The following is a 10668-nucleotide window of genomic DNA, read 5'->3' on the forward strand; positions in this document are numbered from 1 at the left end:
GAAGAGTGATTGAACATAAAAATGACAGGGAGAACGACTACTACTACTTTTTATATCCCAGCATCAATTTTGATTATCACCTTTTCAAACTGCCTTGAAGGGTTCAAAAGGCCACCGGCCACAGTGATCCCCTTCACACCATTTTGGATCATTTTTCACAGCGTCTTCAGATCCACCCTGGCCCAGTTGGTCACCCACAGGAAGGAGCTTCATCCTTCTAGCATCAACAACACCGCTGGCATTCTGTGCAGACATCAGCAGCGTCATGGCGTGCATCAGCCCATCAGCCCTTCAAGACCCCGCAGAAGTTCATCCTTGCCAAGGCCTTTCAAGAGATCCGTCCAATATTTGAGAAATGAACAAGCATGGTATATTATTTCGCTAGGGTCTCGAATCAACCTATTATCAAATCCTAGCCTTCCAAATGGCCCAGCACCAAATGGTCCAATAACATGAAAAATATTACCATGAGGTAGAAATTTAGGACGTGTTTGGTTGGTGTTAAGAAATTATCACACTTTCTTATCATAAATACAGTGTACCACAGTTTTTATAGCGAACAAATCATCCACCACAATTGTGACAAAAGTTGACAAAAAATTAAGTCAATAATAGTTGGATCTTAATAAGCAGAAAGTTTAACATGTCAAATATCTGGCAATAAACCAAACACTAGCCACAATCAGTCAACCCTACTTACATAAGGTATGACAACACCTGCGGCAACGAACTAAACATTTTGTTAGCAATCCAACAAAAATACTGTTGAACAGAGTTGGGAATGCACCGATCAGTATTCTTGGATGCAAATCCTTACTCATATTGCAGCCATTTCCAAACATGTCGACGCCGACAGTTTTATATTAACAGGAGCAACGCTGCAACGGAAGAAGCGAGTAGCAAAAAAACAAAAACAAAACTATGAAGTAGAGCTTAAGAATGCCAGCTTAGTCACATCGAGGCAATAAAGCAGGGATTCATTAATCGGTTCGATGATACAAGCTTACTGAAACAGTGGATCGCACTGCATGTAATAATTGCAACGCGCATGCATCTATGATCAAGAAATCGTGTGGAGATTAACAATGAGTTGCCTACAAAATCTATGTACGTATGACAGCTTCAAGAAAGGCGACGGATCGAGACATTCATGTGCGGCTGAGTAGATAGCTCCGCCTCGCTTCCCGTGACCAGTACTAGCCCTCATGCCCCAGCGTAATTCGTCCATCGATGAGTTTTTCGTACAATAGAAAGGATAGTACTAACCTTCGCACTAACCCTCCTTACTTTTGATGCACTAATCCCAACTTCATCGGTTAATCACAAACCTCAGTTGAAACACAAAGTAAGGTCGCATAGATTATTCCAACCAGTTGTGCATGTCTTGCCACTTGACATGAAGAAGAACCCTTTAAAGTACATCCCCATATTTATCTATTAATATTTAAGGGAAAAAATAAAATATCATATCAGCTCTTAAGATCATGAAATTATCATGTTAATAAAAAAATGACCTAGACCGCTTATCGTTACAAATATCTAATGGTTTAGATTTAACTAAAGAGTAGGTAATTTCAAAATTAAAAGATATGAAAGTTTAGCAGTTCGATTTCTATACAGATTGGATAACAAAGTATCTAAACAATTAGTCCACATAAAATAAAATAAATAATAAATAACTAATTTTGAATTAAAGTTTATCGTGAAAAAATATTAAGGCTAGTCATATTATTATCATAGCTAACTTGCTAGTTTATTGTATTTCTAAAACCACCCCTGTACTTTTATATATTTAACCCAATGGAAACGTCAAACCCATCTAATTGTGGACCCTTTCTCCTCATTCTATCCCCTCATTGAAACGATGATACAAAGCATAGGTTGGGCACAACACACAGCCATCTCTTTTGCATCTTTCGTGTTCTCTTCTTTTACCTATCCATGTCTTCTAATAAGAGATCACTACAAGCAACCACACCACTCCTCCATGTTTAGCCTAAGCTCTCCCCTAGCTCTCAAGGGGCAGCTAAAGCTCAGCACCGCCACTACCGTCCTCCTAGTTGTGTTCATCTTCACTCTCTGTGTTACCTCTTGCAAAGCTCGGCACCTACGCGTTAACGTTCATGGTAAGCACTCAAGCAAGCTGACTTCCTCATCACCACCCAAGGTAATTAATCTTATTCCGATCCATTAATTCTAACTAAATTTCGTTCTATATTAAATTTAACTAGCATTCGGTCAAGTTCAACTTTCCAAGATTTTCTTCGCTTCTCTCCATTCTGTAGGATGTGATAGAGGTTGGTGCCACCAAGGAGAAGATGAGACCCTCAATGGCGGTTCGAGCTGGAAGCAACATCGATGCGTCAATGGGAAAGGAAGTGATGGCTAAGGTGAAGAAGGAAGTGGCATTATCAGGTGGAGTTAGAAATACTAGACATGTCGCTAGGGTTTTGCGACAGCTTCCTCATCGTGAGCATGGGGGCGATGAGGGAATTCATCTGGATTACGCTCAACCTACAACGCACACTCCATGTCACAACCGATGAGATCATATGATATCATGTATCATTGTGATCCTTAATGCAGTTACCCTTTATATATTTCTTCTCCCTGCCCTCTAGTGGACATTCATCTGTGTGTGCTTGCTTTCATAGGAAGGAGCCACATTGAATCTCACTAGCTACCTAGATATATCCCTTGTGCTTGTTAGCTGTAGACATTTTGATAGCCCGAATTAAACATGCAAACGAACCCTGTACCATTAGATTGCTCGTCAGTAATTCGTGCACAGACTTGTAGCATTGATCATTCATAGACATAATTTGCAGGTGATTCTTCTCGTGGTTCTGTGAGAAAGAGATTCGAAGGAATTAAGGTATGCATTTCCAACGTATATACCATACTGATAGGCATTGCACAGCATTTGCTAGAGTGATATAGGCAAACCCTTTTTATCTTCTTGTAGGCGCGGTCAGGCATGCGAGAGAGGCCGGTGCTAGGAGCTGAGTCGAACAGCGAGCAACTAGGATCGAACGCGACCACCGCGTACACCGCAGAAACTCTAGTAGCCATGGACTACCTAGATGCACACCCAGCACCGGCTGTTCATAACAGGTAGCAGTGCATCAACCAGACAATCGACAACCACAGTTTAATTTACCCTCTCAGGCCTCTTTCCATGAACTGGCCAAATTTTGAAGGAATGTTGGGAGATTCTAGTTAACTTTGATATATATGTGATCAACAGTAGTTGCCTGTAATCGCTCTCGCCTTTAGCACATGCATCTTGTGTGCTGTTGTATAGGATGATCGAGTTGGATGTTTGAATGGCCGAAATCAAGTGTGCATGATGCTCATTAGTGACAAACTGCCTATTACAACTGCTCTATCACATTTGCTCATCAGTGACGCAAGCCGTTAACATGACTCGGTATAGGCAAACACTCGTCAATGTCAGTGTCTGGCATTTTCGCGTGCAAAAATATATATGATCTTGGTACCTCTTGGTTAACATGACAGGATAACAGCAGAAATTTGGTGTTTAATCGAGTTTCCTGAGGATGATTTTTGCTAGATTTATCATTGTTGATGGATTATCACCTAACGATAAAAGACAACAAATCAAATGCAATCACCTCTAGAATTGCAATCATGGAATCAAATTTCCATGTGGGAGTAAAATCAACATGAAAAAAAGAGCAATGACTAGATTTCGAGTGTGCGGCCGTTAACGCTCATGCCCACACACTCGCTGCGCTGAGCCTCATCCCCACGCTCTGCTGCGCTAAGCATCTTGTCCTTCGATGTGGTTGCTCCACCTCCACACAAAAATCTCCCATCTGTGCCTCTCTCACCAAAATCCTCTTGATCTCTAAGAAATCCAGAAGCCTCCTCATCATGTTCCCCAACATTGTTGCGCTAAAGCTCACTCATCCGCATTACCAAGCTCTTCTCTGGCACCATGCTCACTCGAAACTCACGCAGGCTGCAGCCTTGAGTTCTCTCCTAAGTCACTAAGCAACAGCTCCCTCCCCACCTCTCTCTGGGCAACAAGGTCCCTGCGTCGGGGGGCTCGCTGACCGTCCCCTGGCATGGAGCTGATGGATCCGACCCACGAGTTGGGCAAATGCAACTTCAGCCCTCCGTCCCATGCCGATTACGACCTTGAATCATGCTCGTTCTGCTCAAATCTCGCACCACCTCCAAACATGGCAGGGAATGAGGATGGGAGAAGCAGCTGCGGAAGTCATCATAGATATATGGCAAAAGAAGGTCATGTGCATTGTTTGCTCCAAAATTTGCTCCATTTTTTCATTTTTGGTGCATCCATTCGATCTTCTCTTCCCTCTCTCCTAATATGCATATATCTATGTCTCATATATCGATTCAACCTCCCATCCCAAATCGATTGCCATGGTAATCGTGTTAGGATTTTGCTAGATCTGGTGGAGCAGAGATGGGCGAAGCTTGAAGCCACACATGATCAAGGGTGTGTATACAACTTGCTTACCAGATTACCAAGATGTGCTCATGAGGGTTCGCCGAGCGGAGGCACTAGCGTGTTGGAGTTCAACCTGCTCCTCCCTGGCACCGATGAGCTCGTCGCCATCGCCAACGCCCTCCTCACCTCCCAGAACACCCTCACCCTCCGGTCACCTTGACATGCTTGCTGTCCTCCAGTTGTCCCTAGGGGCCAGTCCTGACCAGGTCGCCATCTCTCATACCTTCCACCGCTTGGCGCTCCTCGGCCCCATCAACTAGCACCCCCGCTCTGAGATGACCCTCCACCTCATCCATGATACATACACCCTCCTCTCCAATCCATCCTGTCGGCTACGAGCTTGCTAGATTTGCTCTTCGGTTTAAACAAATTTGCTCTTGGATTTGGTACCGATTTGCTCATAAAAAGATATAAATTTACTTTCTGATTTTTTATGTATTTACATTTGTAAATTGAAACAAATTTGTCCTCTAAATCTGTATGGATTAGTTTTCTTGTAAATAAAACAAACTTGCTTTATAAGTTGGTACATATTTAATTGTAAAATTAAAAAAAATTCTCTTTTGTGTCATACTGATTTGCTTTTGTAAATTGAGGCAATTTGCTCTCTCAAACCTAGGGAAGCATACAAATTGTTTTTTATTTTTGTTTGGAAATATATAGTAGATTGATTTGATTTTTGCTATTATGGTATCTGAATTCATGCAATTTGCTTGCACATTTGTTCCAACTTGCTTCTGAGTCCATTCTAGTTTGCTTACAACTTTTAACAAAAATGCTTATTTACCTCGGTGACTAAGGAAAGAACATATGGATTTTCCCTATTTTTGTTTGGTTTTACCGCATATTAAAGTTGGATATGTAAATAATGTGCTTGGAGCTCGGATGCTAAGTAGCCAAAAACCGAAAAGACGGACATATGTTGAAAAATGAATGTTAAATATCCCAAAAATGGAAAGAGGAAGTAGTGTTTAGATCAAATTATGCTAAATATAGGTGTGCATGCTAAACTAATATAGCATGCATGACCCGGAATTTAGCCGTGTCCCAAAAAAATCATCGGAGTGTGAGGAGACAAAAGAAAAGATGGGTTTGCTATAACAGTAAAGGGTTGTTTGGCTCTTAGCCACGCTGTGGCGTGCCATAATTTTTTAGCACTTGGACTCGCTCATCGTAGACACTCTTGCTAAACCATGCATAATTACAGCGACCGATCTGGTCGACACAAGATGTGTTGCTTGACACAACCAGGTGTGACAAAGTGTGGTGATCGTCCAAACAAGCTCTATCATCTTGTCCCTTTTTTATTTATCATTGTCAGCATTTTCCCATTTTTAGTACTTGAACACACAGTGAATATGACTTTGAATTCTCTATATAGACAGTGGAATTGAGATGTAAATCCGGAATTTTTTGGGGATCTTTTTCATATTGATTCAGTGTGCAGGCATAAAATGTGATGACCCACAGAGTGATTGGACTTGATATGTCCCCAGTGACAAATTTAGGAATGTCTAATGAGCAACCCATGTAACTTTTCTAGTGCACACCAGAAGAAACAGAGGAGTAACCAGCAAGTATTGGGAACAAAACACGAAGGGTATTATTATATGCCTAGTTGTGGCAATTATCTCAATCTTCCCAAGAATGTCCCCTCCACCACACCAATCTTACCAACAATCAGCGGTAAACAATGTGAGACAAGCAATTGGAAGGGAAGAGCCTGCTCCAGAAAAGACAGACATCCGAACCCCAGATCCAAGCAAAACATATTTGTTGTGAACCTCCCTGGCCATGCACTGATCAAGGCTCTGAAGCTTCTCTAGTGTTGTCATCAACTACACTTCACCACAAATGGGCAAAAGGCATTTAGGAATTGTGAGGTTTGCAACCCGAGCTTCAGATCAACTTCCCCACCACCCAGCCAGAAGAAATCCTCATCCAACCTGGTGATAGCTTCATCTATGATAACCTGAGGAGGAAATTCTTTGTATCAGGTACCTTGCTAACTTTGTATGTTCATTGTTCACTCATAGGACCCATATGTTGAGCAAGTCTACAAAGTAATCTATCAAACCAGAAACTTGACAATATGTTCTCTCCATACTCACAGTTGAGAGTTCAAACCATCTATCTATTGGCTATGGCTACCATGCATTTACACTTATGCAACAGGGGTAGGACTGCAAAAGCTCATAAAGATATTTATTACAGAATTTCATGTGTGGATGTGCAAAATACACAGTTCGCCGCATATAACTCTTTCAGTTTTAATTTAAACCTTAAGACTGTATCTTCACAATGTACATCCTTTGAAAGCTGTTAACCAGGAATTTACATTACCGGTATGTTTGTTTCCATTCCAATGCATGTGACAGCGTTGTGCACAAAGCCAGTAAGCTTGTGTGACTCCTCTTCTGGTGCCAATCTCACTGCATCAAATAAAAGTAAACAGCAAGGCTGCTTTAAGATGACAACAATAGTAGGCCCAGGATATAATGTTTACTAGAAGTATAGAACTCCCGGTATATGAACAGAGCTTTATATGGAGACCATAATGTGTTGCAGTACACCATCAGAAATGAGGTACACCATGTCAATGCACTCTATTTAAACAATCTGAACTCTGATAATTCTATTGGGGGGGGGGGGGGGGGAGAAAATCTGGACCACAGATGTCTAATAAAGCTTAATAGAGCACCGGACACAACATCAGAACAATAAATACAAAGAACACTTCCAGTACATTGTAAAGAATCTTACTGTTAAATCTCTTTTTAGGTATTTGCTTCTCATTTAGTTCATAGAGGAAGTTCTTGATGCTCTCAGCATTAAGCCGTGCCATATACTGCAAGGATATACATTTTCTTGAGATAAATATGGTGAATTTAATTTGATGACAGCGCACTGAGATCTTAAAGCTTACCTGAACAACAACGACATAATATTTAGAATTCTTTGGATTGCTGCAGTCAACAACATCTGCAGCAGCTTGGGTGTTCACCTAAGAAACGATGGATATACTTCAACATCACAACTTAAGTTAAAGAATAATTATTCTCGGATACTAAAGCATGAACATGAAACTGTAGTTATATACTTCTATGCCTAAGAAGTACAACATTACCTGTCCCTCCAAAGATAAAAGAGTATTCTGTGTTTAAGCATTCCTAGTTTCCTACACTAGTTAAAGCTGATAGGCAGCGAATTTCAGTTCAGATTGCATATCTGATTCTCAAACAAATGATTAGAATCTAAATAAGCCTAATGCAATTCAAAACTTCATGTAGTATGTTGCATAAATATTTAATGGGGCAAAAATTCTGAAAGAATCCCGTAAAGCACAACCAAGTTGACGCATCCTTACGTCTTTCTTTGCCTGCCATCAATGAGCCTCATCTTTCAATAGTTGTATTACAATAGATAAGATATAAAGACCTTTATCTGCAATCACCTAATAGTATGTGGAAGATACTTTCTCCTTTGAATATTACAGAACTAACAACCCAATTTACTAGTTCAATATTCTGTAATAAAAAGATAGGTCATGCCGATGAATCATTATCAACAAATTAGCAAACAACTTCTTCCACAAAAAATGAAGGGTTAATATCATGCAATATTCCTATACACAATTCAATGACATAATATACAATAGTAGTTACTATAAAAAAACTGCTTCTGATAAACCTGCTAATGAGTATCTGCTAAGAAACAAATGATGTAATGACATTTTTGGCCAACTTGTCATAGCTCATGACACATTAGCTTATATCTTCACCAGCCTACATACAGCAAACTTTGCTGCCTACCTGCAATCAACTCAAGAGAACCAGCAGCTAGCTCCTTTCTAGTACTCTTCAACAGCAGACCATTCTTCCACTACCACTCGTTCTCCAGCAAGCACTTTTCAACTTACAATGCCATGCCAAGAACTAGTACAAGTCTTGACCTTTACCCAGCCACAAACTAATTATGGCAATTGTGGCCACAATACTAGCTCATACTACAAACTCAAAGCAATTATTTGAAATCCGGATAGTGGTACTAGTTCATGGTTAATGACAACAGTTATCTATCCATAAATTATCCTATGTACAGCTACTAGCATTGTAGCATTTCTGTCTGTACATAACAATTCGAAATCAGAGCAATTCTTCCTTCAACCAGTCAAAAAGAACAGCAATTCCCCAAACATATTGGTACAATCATATAGTGATTGAGCAGTCTGTTATACAAACAAATAATAAAAGATAACAAAGTCTTTTGCTTAAACGTCAAACATATTATTGACCCTAATCCAGTACTACTGCTGTCTAAAAAAACTATAATATTAGTACTAGCACCTTTTCCATGCTACATATCGCATTTAACAATCCAAAGACAATTACTTTGGACGCTATTTCCTTCATAGTCCACATACCGCTCTCAACGTATTGCTACTCTAAATCAACCAACTGCATGCGCACACCAGTCGTTCGACAAAATGCCACAGCAATGTAATGATAGTCAACCTAACGCGGTCATGCAGTCCAGGTGTTCGACGAAACGCCCGCACGGAAAGGGTAGGGAATGGCCCGTACCATGACGATGCTCTTGCAGAGCTGGGCGACCGAGTCGGCGCGGAGGAGGCCGCGGCGCTCCTCGAGGGGGCGGTCGTAGTAGTCGGCGGGCACGCGGCGGAAGGCGAAGTCACGCACGCCGCGCGCGGCCAGGAGGGCCGAGAGCCGCGCCTCGGTGGCCCCCGCCCCCGCGATGGCCTCCGACGGCGAGGCAGAGATGGAGAGCGCCCCGAGGCGGCGCTGCTGCGCTGCGAGCTCGAGGTCGGCGATCCGGCCGAGGATGCGTAGCTGCCGCGCCTCGAGGTCGGCCGCCGCGGCGCCCATGGTCGCCGCGCCTTGCGTCGTCAGATGTGTGTCCAGCACCAGTTGACTGCTGCTATAGTGCGGAATCCGGATGCAGGCTGGAGAAGAAATTTTCTGTGCAATCGTCCAGATCGGTGCAAGCGTGCAAACGCCTTTCGAAGGCCGTCCGATCCGTATCCAACGACATCCCACGATCCCACCAATGCCCCGCGATCATTTTGTGGAATTCCCCCTACGCGAATTAACATTCTCGCAACTTGGTCCCTCTCCTTTCCCGGCCGCAACCCCACCCAAAATCCCCAATCCCCGGCCATCCCGCTAGGTTCGAGCTCCCTCGTAGGGCCTCCGCCGTCGGCCTCCTCCGCGGCGTGCAGCTCAGATCAAGCACCTGCCGCATCTGCTTAAGAGCTAGCAAGCAACTTCAAGAAGCTAGCTAGCTAGCTAGATTTGAAGCAGATCGAGAGGCTATGGAGGTTGGTGCACCAGGGAGCTCGCTGCACGTCGTCACGGGGCGTTCGCCTTCGTCCGCCGTCGGCGAGCAAGTTCGACCTGCCGGTGAACTCGGAGCACAAGGACACATCCATCACGCTCTTCTCCTTCGCCAACCCGCACTTGCACACCTTCCACCTCTCCTTCACCTGCTTCGTGTCCACCTTGGCGGCTGCGCCGCTCGTGCCCATCATCCGCGACAATCTCAACCTCTCCAAGGCCGACATCGGCAACAGCGGCGTTGCATCCGTCTCGGGATCCATCTTCTCCTGTCTTGCCATGGGCGCCTTCTGCGATCTCCTTCGCCCGCTCTACGGCTGCGCCTTCCTCATCATGCTCGCCACGCCCACTGCCTTCTGCATGTCGCTCATCGACGACGCCGTGGAGGAGGAGGCCAACGGCGGAGGCCCTACGAGGGGGTTCGAACCCTAGTGGGATTCTCTACTTTATTACTTAGAATACGAAGTGGTTCCTTCCCGCACCCTCAACCCCACATCCTCCTCTCCTCAACCCTGGACCCCAATCTCAAGCCCAAGCGCCCACGCCCACTAGATCCTCCACCTTCCCCTCTCCAAAAGAAGACCCCCGCCCTAAGTGTCAATGGAGAATTTCTCGTCAGGGAATGACTCCTCGTTTTCGCGCGGGGAATGGAGACCCGACGGGGAACCTGTCCCTACCTACCTAGGTCGAGGCAGTCTATTGGGTTGACTCACACCATACCACGGCGCCAGGCCATGCCTGGTTGGGCTGCGTGCTAGCACCCATCTGAGCCGATCACGCACGCCTGGGCCACTACCGCTTGGCCGAAACGGG

General features: G+C 43.9%; 2 protein-coding genes across 2 annotated transcripts; one reads left to right on the top strand and one right to left on the bottom strand.

The window, feature by feature from the left end:
* The first annotated feature begins 1987 nt into the window (after positions 1–1987).
* On the top strand, positions 1988–3155 carry LOC133922929 (uncharacterized). The gene is made up of 4 exons (XM_062368443.1): positions 1988–2173; positions 2286–2415; positions 2829–2875; positions 2966–3155. Exons 1-4 carry the CDS (start codon positions 1988–1990, stop codon positions 3116–3118), a joined length of 516 nt encoding a protein of 171 aa, XP_062224427.1. The 3' UTR covers positions 3119–3155.
* Positions 3156–6081: 2926 nt separating this feature from the next.
* LOC133921606 (uncharacterized) lies at positions 6082–10246 on the bottom strand. Its single transcript, XM_062366550.1, has 5 exons — positions 9085–10246; positions 7428–7505; positions 7265–7349; positions 6845–6933; positions 6082–6473 (listed from the first exon to the last, which is right to left on the bottom strand). The coding sequence occupies exons 1-5, from the start codon at positions 9385–9387 to the stop codon at positions 6336–6338; spliced, it is 693 nt and encodes a 230-aa protein (XP_062222534.1). The 5' UTR covers positions 9388–10246; the 3' UTR covers positions 6082–6335.
* Positions 10247–10668: the final 422 nt, after the last annotated feature.

The sequence above is a fragment of the Phragmites australis genome, chromosome 6 (genome assembly GCF_958298935.1).
Source record: "Phragmites australis chromosome 6, lpPhrAust1.1, whole genome shotgun sequence".
Taxonomy (NCBI): domain Eukaryota; kingdom Viridiplantae; phylum Streptophyta; class Magnoliopsida; order Poales; family Poaceae; genus Phragmites; species Phragmites australis.

Coding starts and splice junctions, on each gene's coding strand:
- LOC133921606 (XM_062366550.1), bottom strand. CDS start 9,387: ATGGGCGCCGCGGCGGCCGACCTCGAGGCGCGGCAGCTACGCATCCTC. Junction 7,506..9,084: donor TCTGCAAGAGCATCGTCATG/GTACGGGCCATT, acceptor ATCGTTTCTTAG/GTGAACACCCAAGCTGCTGC. Junction 7,350..7,427: donor ATTATGTCGTTGTTGTTCAG/GTAAGCTTTAAG, acceptor ATATCCTTGCAG/TATATGGCACGGCTTAATGC.
- LOC133922929 (XM_062368443.1), top strand. CDS start 1,988: ATGTTTAGCCTAAGCTCTCCCCTAGCTCTCAAGGGGCAGCTAAAGCTC. Junction 2,174..2,285: donor CATCACCACCCAAGGTAATT/AATCTTATTCCG, acceptor TCCATTCTGTAG/GATGTGATAGAGGTTGGTGC. Junction 2,876..2,965: donor AGAGATTCGAAGGAATTAAG/GTATGCATTTCC, acceptor ATCTTCTTGTAG/GCGCGGTCAGGCATGCGAGA.